Source organism: Pistacia vera, unplaced genomic scaffold (assembly GCF_008641045.1).
Source record: "Pistacia vera cultivar Batoury unplaced genomic scaffold, PisVer_v2 Contig468, whole genome shotgun sequence".
In the NCBI taxonomy this organism is placed as follows: Eukaryota; Viridiplantae; Streptophyta; class Magnoliopsida; order Sapindales; family Anacardiaceae; genus Pistacia; species Pistacia vera.
The window spans coordinates 54599-69018 of record NW_022196299.1 but is presented as its reverse complement, the minus strand read 5'-3'; the positions used below and the strand labels follow the sequence as shown (position 1 = coordinate 69018).

Genomic DNA, 14420 nt, shown 5'->3' with positions numbered 1-14420 from the left:
CACTGGAATCTCTCAAAATATGGTTGTTACACCTTATGTTGGAATTTGTTTTGATCATCCCTTGAGATTTTTCAATCAATGTTGAATATTTGAAGTGCACACATATACTAAATTAATCAAAATATAGAAACTCTGTGCTTGGCAATATGCATATTGAATTACAGTATCACTGGAGAATATTTTAAAATGAATAAACCTTAAGTTGTTGGTGCAGTGAATTAGGGTAAGGTTAGTATCTCATCTGTATAGCAGTTTATTACATTGGTTTATATTTTGTTGTTGGTAAAGCTTGAGTTGAGTGAAACAGGTAAGGCTTCAGTGGGTTTAACTTGGCTTTTTGGCTGATTTCCAATTTGCTTAATTAGCTAGCAATTTGAGATTGAAACATGGGAACAAATGGATAGAAAGAACATTTGGATCACTGTTATACCTCATATTCTTTACTTGATAATAAAGTATTATAATATGTTTTATACTGATTCAGTTGTTTATGTCCAACAAAAGATTTGCTTGAATTGTGTTGGTCACTATCTATGTACAAATTGAAAGATGTCTCTCCTTCACCTGCACACGATAGTGCACCAAAATGGATAGAAAGAACATTTGAATTATGTTTTGGGTATTTTTGGTGGCTGTTGTTTTTGTACAACTAGAGCAGTTGATCTATTTTCCAGAAGTCCTGCATTTTTTTGCTGCTGGTCTTTTTGTATAGATCTTTTTGAGGCTAGTTAGGTGGTTGTTATGGATCGTAAATCCGTGCCTTTCCTCTTGTTTTGATTGGTGGACTGTATATGTACTCCTAGGAATGTTATTTGTATATATTCAGAACTGTTTTTTGATTTTATAAGGTAATAGACATTTTGTAATATTCGAAACTGTCATGGTTAATTCAACATTAGATGTAAATATGAAATGTTGTACGCAGGCAAATTGCTGTAAAAAAGGGGAACTTGGCTCGATCAAACCTGGATAAATGGTGGTTTGATCGAGCCTCATTGAGCTCAAGCTCGATAAGGGCTCGCGAGCCTTATCGAGCTCGAGCTTGATAACGAGAGCTCGATAAGGCTCGCGAGCCGCTCGAGCTCGACACTGTTGTAAACGAGCCAAGCTCGATAAGCCAAAAGCTCGACTCAGCTCGGCTCGTTTACACCCCTAAATGCAGCTTTTTGGTATTTTAATTTTATATAGGGGTAAATTTGTAAAAACATAGCAAAATTTTTTAAAAGTCAAGGACTTCCCCTCCCTCTGCCTCTGGAAGGTGTTGATGCTTGATTTTGATACCAACAACTCGCATGCGTGAAATGCTAAGTGGACTCAGAAGTCACACGTGATATGAGAATATTAGGTTAAATAAGGGGTGAGAGGCAATGTTTAAAGTGGTTCGGATGCTCTGGAGCGAATCCTACGTCCACTGCTATTGTATTAATAAAAGAGTGATCAGGTTGCGTTCAGCGAGCTGAGTTACAGTTTAGAGAGAGAGCTATTTCAGCGTAAAATTAACTAATTCAGCTAATCCCTCAAATGAGAGAAAAATCTTCTATTTATAGTGGGAAAACTCAAGGTAATGATTATGAAAGTTGTAAGTGGGTAGGTGTCATGCAAATCCTTTCTTTTTGTCCCATTGATCACCTACTCGAGAGATTTCCTCGATTAAAGTAGGACTTTGACATGTGGGCGATCTCTAGTCGCTTGCTGGCTTGGCACCCACCAACTACACTGACAGGAGTTATGCCAATTGCCCTAGGCGCGACGTGGCCGCATCTAGACTGCGCAGAACCCTTCTGAACTTTGACCATCCTTTACTGATGAAACTCCACGTCAGCCCTATCTTTTTAGGCATAACAGAAGGAAAATGACATTCATAACAAAATGTATTGCTTTTAACACAAATTGAATAAATAAATATTCAATGTAATAGAAAAATACAATAAAATAAAAGTAATTCAAAAGATTTTAATAACAATATGTACAGAAGAAATTCTGAGAATTGGATTGGGCTAGAAAGTTCTTAAAATGGACCCAGTGGGCCTTGATGGGCCAAGTTAATGAAAATGGGCTTTAAATTTTCCAAGCCCATTTGTGCTGTCAACAAAAGACACCTGTCACTGTCAAAACACCTATCTCTTCATTTCANTGTTAACATGTGGTAAGGAAAAATAATTAAAAAAATGGTACCCGGTTGCGTTTTATCTCTGGCAGCTGGCGGGTTTATTTAAATGTGTTCTAAATAGTTAAGTTCCAACAAATATGAGAAACGTACGTGATGCTAACATTTCAACTACTGCATGATATATTATCAGACAAGGATTTAAAGCATTCATTATATATTATGAGTCTTATGTATTAACGTGGGCACCAAAACCCTTCACACAAATTTAAACTTACTGCCTGCACTGCTCCTTGTTGAAAAAACCACTATATCCCTTTAATTAGCTTCTTGCTTTGCAGCCTTTTACCATGTTTAAAACAAGCGGCGGTTTTTTAGCACACGTTAGCAATGACTAATTTATTCCGAGAAAGTAAATTTGAAGTTAATTAAAAAGTTGTCAAACCAATAGAAGATAGTTTGTAGTGTACCTAATGAAGGTTAGTGATCTTGTGATTTGTAATGTTATGAAATTAATGAGCAGACTTTGCTTTCAGGTTTGGTTTGGTACGTAGTTTTAGTAGCGTGGAAACTTCGATATGCCTGATCCATATGTTATCGTATATAGCAACAATAATGGAGGAAATTAAAAAGGTGAAAACTTTTAAGTATGGTTTATGACTAGCCTATAACCATTCTCATCATTTTCTATATCTACCTAGTCCAATTGTTCTGGAAATTTGGAAATATGTGGTGGTGGTTAATCTAACACGGATTAAACTGAATTGAATTGCTGTACTAGAGGGAAATGTACTGCAAATCGGTCATTCATGTTTATGCAGTACGAAGATTTACTACAAAATGTTAATTTAGTACAAATGCATGGTGAGGGGGCCTTCTAGAAAGGCCAAAGTACAGATGCTATAACTATCATGAAATACCCCTTCTCAGCGTTTCTTGTACTGTAATTTTGTTCATGGAGTCCAATGTGAGAAAGCCAGCCAGCACAAGTCAACTCATCCCCATTGGATCTGCATAATAAGGTAACTAATAAATATTATATCCTAGCTGAGTGAAGCCATTTGCTTCCACGCTATCCACCTCTAAGGTCTAAACCAGAGAATATGACCCTTGTATAAGAATAACAAAACTAATTTCCACTTTATAAATTGGCAAGAAATATGTTAATTATTACTGTGGGATAGACGTTTCTTATATTCAAGTCAAAGAACCTTTATATTTATTTAAGCTAGGTAATCATGATTAGGTCCTTGTGGTCTACAAGGACTTCATTTTCATGCTATTACAATTATCATATGATTGAAACCTGAAATTAAAAAACTCTAAATTTTGGATCATGTTAGTTAAGAAATAATCGAGTTTTTAACGGCTGTAAGTAATATGTATTTCAATACACGGGAATGAGAGTGAATATAAACAGGTTTACATTTTCTTAAGGGGCAAAATAAAATGGTTCTCAACAAAATTTTTGCATTACCCCGACTTCTCTTAAAAGAAAAATAAAAAAGGCTCAAACATCATGTTCCGTTTCATCTACTTTTAAAATCTTGATTTTATTTTTCTACTTGGGAGTGTCTCGTCAAAATAAAGCAATATCTATATGTAGCAAACATGGAATATCCTTTACATGACCTAATTGGTTTTAAGTATGCAGATTAATTTAATTATAAAGATTTATCCATTCAATTTTTAGTAACCCTTTTTAGTTTTCGTTACATACTGTTTTTGTTTTACTAAGCATCAAGACACTAATTTTATGTTAAAATTATAAGAATTATGAAGTAAAAATGGAAAAATTTTGAATTTTAATGATCTGTGTACTCCCAAAAAAAAAAAAAAAAAAAAAAAAAAAAAAAAAAAAAAAAAGTTAATTTGTTAAGAAAATGTAGAAAAAGCATTCCAGTATTAATTTACTAAAAAACTTTACTTTATAAGAATAGATCGAGTCAAATTTATAAAACAAAATAAGGAATTTGAAATTTCAGCATTTTAAATAAGTTCAAAATTTGAGTTTTTCCATAAATTATAGAATAACTTATTTAAAACCCTATAAGCATTTTTTAAATGCAATCAAATAACCAAAAAATATTTCGTAAGTGCTAAGAGCTTTAAAAAAGTACATTTATTGTATGCGAAGTAATCCCATCTTATATACAGAGTTTTGGAAGGTTAATGTACAACAAACATGATTTTAGTGATTTCAAGAAGCATATATATATACAGTTGATCTGCATATGTCGGTAGTAATTCTTATAAATATATGAGACATGTTTCTTGCCAAACTGCAGTTTCAACTAAGTCCTAAGGAAGACAAAACAGAAGTGGTAGACACGAACATAACAACAGCCTACACGAATAATATTGTTTAATGGTGTTCCTGTCACATAAACAGCTGTGCAGTTTTTTTCCAAAAAAATAAGCAGATTGATGATATCAAATGTTGTAATTCCATATTATGCAAAAAAAAATGGAACATTCAGTAATATAAGCTATTGGTCAGAGAAGAAGGTTGCAGTTGTTGCTGGATATATGTGATTCGTGTTCCATTTAGGTAGGCAATATTGGCATGATTTTTCAATGCAAATGAACTGTTACCACTAACCCATAGAAAATTCACGTGAATTACCCACCAATAACCTTTCATGCTTTAATATTTCATCAAATATTCTAGTCTTTGCTTGTTGGCATTGATGCTCCTACATAGCGAATTCTACATCTTGTTTTTTCATACATACATCACTAGATGTAGGCAGATCAACTAAAATTAAAAATTAAAGGCGAGAATTTTGACCATAAGAGTTCTATAAAGTAGTAAAATAAATCCGGTTGTAACTAATGCCATATAAATGACATAATGTATTAGATGTAATTTCCTATATATAAACTTAATTTAACCCTGTTCTTACCATACATACAAGTCAGTAATTCAGCAACCAAAAGCGAAAACAAGAATATTCTGCGGGTTACAAGGACTGTGAATTCCAAGAAATGTAAAGAATGCATTGGCTGAGGAATCGCCCACGCTATAACATGTCTATTCTTTATTAGCAGTAGCAGGTCGCATCACCCACCTTCCCAACATCCCCCATATATAAATTCTTATATGATCCATTCATTCTTTAATTTCTCCCTAAATTATTCCCAGCAACTAAGCAAATTACTCACGGCATTTAATCATTGCCGTAGTTCCTAGCAACAAACACAGCCAGCATAGCGCATATATATATATAGTATTTACAGTGCGACCTACAGAGACTTATAGTTTATATTCACTGAAATATTATTTCATACACTTTATTAAATAAGCAAAATCTCAACTACTCTAAGCACGACTGCGCACAAGCGTTCAAATAGTGTGTAGAGATCGGTTGAGAGGTGTTTGTCTTGTTTTGTTTTTTTTTTTTCTTTATCTCCTAGCTGGAGTTCCATTTTCATGTTTATGCACCAAGAGAGAACCGAAATAAAAAAGGGTACCTGAAAATGCGATCTGTATCGTCGTTTGGAAGAAGCAGTCCACACTCGCATTATAGCCGTACGTTTGAATTACCGGATGACTACGAAGAACTGTACTCTCGACAGGACAGCGACTATGGCGTTGGCGGAGCAATGTTGCCTATTTTTCTCAACGATTTGAGAAGGAATAACCAACAACAAGAGGATTTAGTTGAAGTAACGTTAGAGCTGGAGGAGGACGCCATTGTTTTGTGCAGTGTAACTCCGACTGCACCGCAGTCAAATCATACCGGAGACAGCTCTGACGTGCCATCCGGAATTCTCGGCAGGAGCCTTTCGGCATCCTCCCGACTTCGGCGAAAATTCAGTTGGTTAACATCAGGATCGTTACGCACATCATCATCCGATATCGTGGACCGTAAGATATCGGCGCGTGATGCGCGGAGAATCAAGGCAAAACTTGAACGAACGAGATCGAGTGCACAGAGAGGACTTAAAGGACTGCGATTTATAAGCAAAACAACAGGTGTGTCTGACGCGGAGGAGCTCTGGAAAAAAGTTGCTTCGAGGTTCGAGTCGCTGGCTAAGGAGGGCTTGCTTGCGAGAGAAGATTTCGGTGAATGTATTGGTTAGTTTATGAGTAGTTACTGTTAAAACGAAACGTTATTATTTACAAATTTACGTTCTTTTTTTTTTTTTTTAAATAATTAATGTTGATATTATGAGTTTGATAGGAATGGTGGACTCAAAGGAGTTTGCAGTGGGAATATTTGACGCGTTGACGAGACGGCGAGGTCTAAGGGTGCACAAAATAACGAAAGAGGAGCTTCACGAATTCTGGTTGCAGATTTCGGACCAGAGCTTTGACGCTCGTCTTCAGATTTTCTTTGACATGTATGTGAATGTGACTTTCTTCATCACCTTTTGATTGGATAGGATCACCGTGTTCTGATGTTTCGATTTTTCAGGGCCGATAGCAATGACGATGGAAGAATCACAAGAGACGAAGTTCGGGAGGTAAGTAATTATATTTTAATGATAAAGATACTCAACTATTATTCTGATTAGTGTGATGTTAGCAAATTGTTATCTTAATTACAGCTAATTATGCTCAGTGCATCAACCAACAAATTGTCTAAGCTAAAAGAACAAGCAGAAGAATACGCTTCATTGATCATGGAAGAATTAGATCCTGAAAATCTTGGTTATATTGAGGTAATCCTTTTCATCATATGTATTTTATATTTTTACAAAAACATGTAAATGTAGTACGTAAATTTTTAAAATCATTACTTCAACCTTGACTCCAACCAACACTTGTTTATTAGTGGATTATCTTATCATTTTTTTATTATATGGTTTTGTGAGTTTTATTGGTTGATCTGTCGCACATGTTAAAGCATTGTACAATAGATAGGATTGGAATTTTTTTAACTGATAAAGATTCCCTCCTCATTAACCGTCCAAATATTACATCTCGATTTGATACATCATTATTTTAATGATGTATACGAATTATGTGATTATATCATTTGTAATTGATAGTTAATGAAAGAAATTTATTAAGGGATCAGCACATAAATCACAACATCATCAAAACCGCACTTCTGAGCTGAAAACCTGAGACCATTTATTAAAATTTATTTTGGTTTTGGCCTTATCAGTTGTGGCAGCTGGAGACGCTACTCCTACAAAGAGACACCTACATGAACTACAGCAGGCCTCTCAGTTCAGCAAGTGTTAACTGGAGTCAGAACTTAACTTCGTTTAGACCCAAAAGCGTGATCCGCAGAGCGAGCAGTAAATGCCAGTCTCTATTTATAGAGAACTGGCAAAGAGGTTGGATTTTGTTGTTGTGGGTTATAGTAATGGCTTCACTCTTCGCTTGGAAATTCATCCAATACAAAAACAGGGCAGCATTTCATGTCATGGGCTATTGTTTGGCCACGGCCAAAGGTGCTGCAGAGACTCTCAAACTCAACATGGCTCTAATACTATTACCAGTTTGTCGAAACACCCTCACTTGGCTTCGTTCCACTATAGCCAGGTCATCTGTTCCCTTTGATGACAACATTAATTTTCACAAGGTGGGCTATATTGCCATGAATACAAACTTCACGTCTCTTACTCATTTTGCATATTAGACCTGACGTTTTTCTTATATATCGACTTTGACAGACGATAGCAGGTGCCATAGTCATTGGAGTCCTAATCCATGTCGGCCCTCATTTAGCATGTGACTTTCCCCGAATTGTGAACTCATCTCCAGAAAAATTTGCCCTCATATCTCATGACTTCCACAACGAAAAGCCCACATACACAGACCTTGTGACTGGTGTTGAAGGTGCGACTGGGATTTGTATGGTCATTTTATTGGCCATTGTGTTCACGCTTGCAACACATAAATTCAGGAAAAATGGGGTGAGGCTACCCCCACCTTTCAACAGATTAACAGGCTTTAATGCATTTTGGTATTCTCATCACCTTACTTGCTTGATCTACATTTTGCTATACGTCCACGGAACTCTCTTATTCTTGTCCCACAAGTGGTATCAAAAAACGGTAAGAACCTTAAAAGCAAAAATACAGTTGTGAATATGACGGAGGAAAGCTGATACTGGATTCTTTTGTTTGTCAATTTTCCAGACATGGATGTACATCTCTGTTCCTTTGTTGCTCTATATAGCAGAGCGGCATCTGCGGACACGTAGATCAAGATATTATTCAGTAAAAATACCCGAGGTAATTTGATTTATTTCTTAAACTCTTGTGCATGTTGATGGTAAGGCAAATCATTTACTTAATTTCTTATGCGTGTGATTGACTTGTGTGAAAAAAAGTAAGGCCTTTCTTCACAACTTAATTTCTTATGCAGGTTTCATTTTTACCAGGAGATGTCTTCAGCATAGTCATGTCCAAGCCAAATGGATTTAAGTACAAAAGTGGGCAGTACATATTTCTCCAGTGCCCAGCTATCTCCTCATTTGAATGGTCAGAGAAATTGTTGGAGATATTTAGCTTTTTCTTTTGACCTCTCCATCATATAAAATACCAAGACAAGCGATATCATTAAATGTTTCAGGCTTCATGTTTCTATGCACTGAAATGGTCCTTATTTATCCTCTCCAGGCACCCTTTTTCTATAACCTCAGCACCAGGAGATGAGTACCTCAGTGTTCACATCCGGATAGTGGGAGACTGGACGCAAGAGTTGAAGCGAGTTTTCACAGACGGCAATGATTCAGCATGTGTTATTGGTCGAGCCAAATTCGGTCAACTTGGGCACGTGGATCACGACGGGTAGGCACCCGACCCAACTATATAGAAATCAACTTATCTTTTTCAAATACGTATGAAAATATTAAAGTAACATAATACATTGATGCAGCCAACCAAAATTGTTTGTCGATGGCCCATATGGTGCTCCGGCACAGGACTACAGAAATTACGATGTCTTGCTCCTTGTAGGGCTAGGAATTGGAGCTACTCCTTTTATAAGCATCCTTAGAGATCTTCTCAATAATACCAGAGAGGACCAATTGGTACTGTTCACTCTGTAGCTATTACAATTCGATAAAATTGATTAATAGCTTAACTCTAGTGATTGCTCATCAACATTCTTATGGCGTAGGATTTAAATGGGGATACCAGCAGATCAGACGACAGCTGGAACAGCATTGCGTCTTCAAATACGTCTACAGGTTCAAGTTTGACAAAGAAGAAATCTCAAAAGACTAGAAGTGCTCATTTCTATTGGGTTACTAGGGAACCCGGATCGTTTGAATGGTTTAAAGGAGTCATGGATCAAATTTCAGAAATGGATCACAAAGTAATGAAAAGGAAAAATAAGAACTTTTGATTAAATATGCATCATGTTTTATAATATGATGTTGTAACTTGTTTCTGGTTACTTTGAAACAGGGCCAGATTGAGCTGCACAACTACCTTACAAGTGTTTATGAAGAGGGGGATGCAAGGTCAACCTTGATCACCATGGTTCAAGCTCTCACCCATGCCAAGCATGGTATTGACATCTTATCTGGAACGAGAGTATGATCTGCCACATCCTCTAACCTATGTAGCCATACTTTTAAATATTCTTCTAACCTCCCCATCAAGCTACTATATATTGTGGTTCAGGGACTCTTTATGTTTCTAAGCAGTAACCTTCACTTGCAGGTAAGGACACACTTTGCGAGGCCCAATTGGAGAGAAGTGTTCACTAAAATAGCATCAAAGCATCCCTGTGCTACAATAGGTAAAGATGATTTGAGTTAAAAAGGAGAGAGAGAAGTAGAGTTGTAGGTTCAATGAATACATGTTCAAGGCAGTTTAACAAATTCTAGGCAGGAAGCATCTAAGAATTGTCAAATATAGAAATTGTTTTAACAGGACAAGGAATTGTTAAATTGCAGGAGTTTTCTACTGTGGGATGCCAGTGTTGGCCAAGGAGTTGAAGAAACTATCACAGGAGATGAGTCGCAAGACGTCCACGCGCTTCCAGTTCCACAAGGAGTATTTCTGACATCATTTAAATGTAAAACTCCAATTTTTACTTGTGTAATGAATCAAATGAGAAATGTATTTGTGTATTCCTGAATGTAGCTCAGCCAGGTGTGTATATATATTTATATACAATTGCTATAGTAATGTTGTTCAACACACAAGATCATTTTTTTCATTAAACAATACAGAACAAGTTACCGGTTTTGGTTTGGTTTGGGTTGACCGATAATATCCAGATAATTTATACGACTTCCATGTGTAGGTGAGTTGATAGAAGAGAACAGCTGTTGCAATATTCTGTTTTTTCAAGAGTTTAACGTCAGACAACATGAGCTAATTGAGACTAGGACAGCAAGTTGTTTATCTTTTATTTCAGACGAAACCATTAGCCAGACACTTGTCGTGGTTTTGGCAGCTGTAAAACCATTTCTTCTCACTTTTCTGGACAAAAAACAATGGTGGAACATAGTCGTCTCTTTTAACAAGCTAGAGGGTGGCCGGCCCGACTTGTCGTCTAGTTTGATTTGATAGGCTTCTGAAGATTTATCATTCAATTAAAAAAAAAAAAATTAATGTCGTCATGCTTCAACAACTTCAGCTCGCCAACAGTTTGTCCTCTTCATCAGGCTTGAGAATTGTCATTCACTCGCATACAGTGTGCATTAAAGAACTCTTGTCATTAATTTCATATAACCATATGTTAAAACTCCACATTTTATCATTCTTTAATCTACACCTTCCTTCAAACAAACTGAAATCTTATAGCCTTGTTGATTGACTTCATTTTCCTAATCAAAGAATAAAACTTAATAAACCATGAGATCACATAAAGTTTGTCCTAGGTGCTGCTTTGAATTGTTTCATTTACTAATACAATGCAACAAATCAAAATCATTACGCTTAAAACGTTGATAATAAATTAAAAAAGAACCCTTTTAAGAGGTCTAAAAGTGGTAAATCTGTTGGTTATTTTAAGATGTATTAATGACAATTGGTTAAACTTTTCTTTTCTCTTTTTATTTTTTTAAATGATTCTGCACTTAAAAATGATATCATACAATAAAATGCAGTAAGATGTGTAAAAGTAGAAATGTCATTCCCCTTAAACTGCTTTAATTGCACAGACTTTTATATAGAAACAAAATTTGGCCTTGTTCTTCATTATAAAGCATATAATAGCAATCCTATCAACAAATTAATGAAATGTCCAATGATAGTTGTATCAAAGTGATGTATCTGTCATTGATAAGACTTAAATTGGCATGAGATGCGATAATATGTATCAAGGAAGCAAGCTACCTGCTGGGAAATTCTTCAAGTACATGTCAGAAATGTTAAAGGTAACACTGATGAAATTGTCTGACTGGCATCAATCATCTTTTAACCTTTTCAAAATTTTTGAAGCCCAACGCCTAACACGTCGCTTGAGTGTGTAACCAACAAAAATTCCAGCAACAAAGAAAAATGCGCAAAGCTTTGAACAGGTCCACAGCGATACCACTTGTCTGCAATTGGACATCAGATAATAAGCTAAAATCGAGAACACGGACAAAGGTACAAAAGAAGAGGAAAACATAGAGTAACAACAAATTTCTCTTTTTTTCTTTTCCTTCTTTTTCCTTGAGGAGAAACAACAAATTTAATAATAGAAATATATTAGTAGAGCATACAGATACAGCAATATATTCCCATTGAAACAATCAGAGCCATCATTCCTGCTACCCAGTTTTAGAGTCCTTTAAAGTGCTTAGTTCCTGAATTTATCACCCATATCCAAATGCTTGACAAACTAACTGAAGTTGTTTGCAGCAAGCAACTTTGCCCAATCAGCATAAATGTAACATTCAAACTAACAATACTTTAACTCACACCTTCCCAAATACTACCTCAAGAAGCACTATTGCTAAAGCATACATGAAATTTAAAAATAATAAAGAAACAAAAGAAATCTGGAAATCACATTTAGAAGCTCTTTGGCTGTGGACACTAACTCACAAGTCTACTTTATAGAATTTCAAAAATCTAAAGATCCTCTATGTACATCACACAATCAAACAGTTATACAGAGACATCTATATAACAGAAGTGACATTCATTTTTCCAATCTCCTCCAGTCAAGAACGTTTTTCCAGTTAAAAGTAGAAAACAGAAATTCTGACACAACTATGACCACATGCCCTCATCCAGTAATTCAGTCCTAGTAATACTGTAGACCAGTGAAGAGAGAGCCTAGCCATATGGTCATATAAATTTGACCATCACTTCCCATTAAGCCAACACCAGCAGCAGCATCTGCTAAGCTAGCTATGAAAGACAATATGATCAAGTGAAAATAAAGGAAAAATATTATATCAATTTTAAACACATAAATATACATTGAAATGAGACAAGATGTCACAGACATTCTATAAATTACATTGACACCATGCATGAATGATAACCCTAGGTGTTGGGACAGTGTACAACAGAGAACATCACTTGAAAACCAATAAAACAGTCCTGTAATGCTTCCCACAATATGTCTAAACCACAGTAATAATCCAAAAAAAATAAATAAATAAATAAAAATTAACGAGTAAATCCTAAGAAAAGTGGATAAAAATGCCACTTAAAAGTAAGCTCAGCAACTAACTTACACGAAAGATAAACATAAGGAAGATTCTATGGTGCTTCTCAATACAATTTACCAATTCATCTACAGATTATTTTATGTGGATTACATTAATGGCACCACCACCACCACCATTTTTTTTTTATTTTAGAGCTCTGAAAGTTTCCCTACCCGCTTATTGAACTCAAATTCAAAAACTAGAACTCTGTTGAACCCTACAATTTCCAAGAAGCAGGTAGGTGAGCACCTAAGACCTTGAAAGAACTGTAGGCCTGGCTATTCAACTAATTCTTCAAGTTCCACGGCAGACATAAATTTAAATTTGCTAAACTCAAAAACCTAACCCATCCACTGAGTAGATCATATCTATATCGAAAACCCAACTCATTTAACCCACAATCTCCGCATCATTTTTAACCAAATATCTTAATCATCCACTTAAGTTCTTAAAAAACAAAACTTTATGCATGTAATGAAACTGAAACAATAATTCACTCCCAAACACGATCTTAACAAGAAAAAGTAAGTAAGTACCTGGGAGCCCTGGAGACCAAAAGACGAGACTGATCAGAAGAAGATAAAGCTGCAGATAGTTCTCCACCACGCTCACTACCACTGGAATTGTACGGGCTCTCGGATAACGAAGAAGAGACTGATTTAGCCTCTTTTGAAACTGTACGGACAAACTTCTGCAATCCTTCCATTTGTTTTTCAAACATATAGGGATTTTAATTTGAAACCACAAAAGTTTATTTAACAAAAATCTACCATTAGGGGAGAAAACTATTGAAATATGGTTAGGGTTCTGGGTTTAAATTTTATCTTTGGGTATTATTCACTATTCAGAGCACAAATAAGGCGGTAGAAGGACAAAAAAGCCCCTCTTCGTACCTTCATTTTGCCCTCGTCTCTCTTTTGAGAGCTGGGCAAAAAGCCCGGGCCAACCAGTCCCGGTAGGACCGGTCCTAAGACCGGCCCAGGCCTTAGAAAGGGGTGACCGACCCAGGCCGGTCCTAGGACCTGTCCAGGGCCCAGGCCTAGGACCGGTCCAGGCTTGGGTTTAGTTAATTTAGAATGCCCTTTATCAAATAATCAAAACCCTGTTATAATATATGAACTAAAAAATTATAACCATTCATTTATATTTATTTACTAATTAATTAAAAAATTTACAAATCACCTTCTAATAAATAACAAAAACCCTCTTACATAATTATCTATAAAAAACTAGGGTGCTAAATATATATTTATCATACTTAGGCATGGGATTGATTTGAGCCCTCACAAAAGTGACTAGCCTAGGACCGGTCCCAACCAATTTGGGCGCGATCTTGAGAGCTCGGGCTGAGACTGCTTGGGCCCAACTTTGCCCACGTTTACTCTTTTATTTTTCAGAGTTCTTAAATTTGAATACGTTAAACATCGTGCCTAGCCTTAGCTGTAAACAAATCTCATTATTTGTATGTATTATAAAAAAATCGAAGACCTGTAAATTTAGACTTAACTCAGCTCTATTTTGTTTGAAACTTTAAATTATAAACATTGATAATTAAAAAAAAAAAAATGGTTTATGTGGCTAATTTGGCTTAAAAGAAAAAAAGAAAGAAAAATAATTAGAGATCTTCTATATGTAAAATTAAGAAGAAACAAAAAAAAAAGAGAGAATAATAATTTTATAGGAGTGATTTTGATTACAATTGGAATTTGCTTGAAGTAGGCAGGTGCATATGCTGGGGTCAGCAA

At 35.7% G+C, this 14420-nt stretch overlaps 2 protein-coding genes across 3 annotated transcripts; one reads left to right on the top strand and one right to left on the bottom strand.

Annotated features, from left to right (window-relative positions):
• Nucleotides 1-5587: 5587 nt before the first annotated feature.
• On the top strand, nt 5588-10407 carry LOC116145862 (respiratory burst oxidase homolog protein E). Of its 2 annotated transcripts, XM_031431302.1 has the most exons (15): nt 5711-6188; nt 6295-6454; nt 6529-6577; nt 6662-6775; nt 7225-7309; nt 7385-7647; nt 7739-8122; nt 8207-8302; nt 8436-8551; nt 8690-8860; nt 8949-9102; nt 9192-9389; nt 9482-9610; nt 9740-9818; nt 9976-10407. In XM_031431302.1, the coding sequence occupies exons 1-15, from the start codon at nt 5714-5716 to the stop codon at nt 10083-10085; spliced, it is 2583 nt and encodes an 860-aa protein (XP_031287162.1). In that variant the 5' UTR covers nt 5711-5713; the 3' UTR covers nt 10086-10407. The 2 variants fall into 2 exon arrangements, with proteins under 2 accessions (XP_031287161.1, XP_031287162.1); XM_031431301.1 differs by having other exon boundaries at nt 5588-6188; nt 7225-7647.
• A 734-nt stretch (nt 10408-11141) lies between these two features.
• LOC116145865 lies at nt 11142-13506 on the bottom strand. The gene is made up of 2 exons (XM_031431303.1): nt 13212-13506; nt 11142-11571 (listed from the first exon to the last, which is right to left on the bottom strand). Exons 1-2 carry the CDS (start codon nt 13394-13396, stop codon nt 11436-11438), a joined length of 321 nt encoding a protein of 106 aa, XP_031287163.1. The 5' UTR covers nt 13397-13506; the 3' UTR covers nt 11142-11435.
• Nucleotides 13507-14420: the final 914 nt, after the last annotated feature.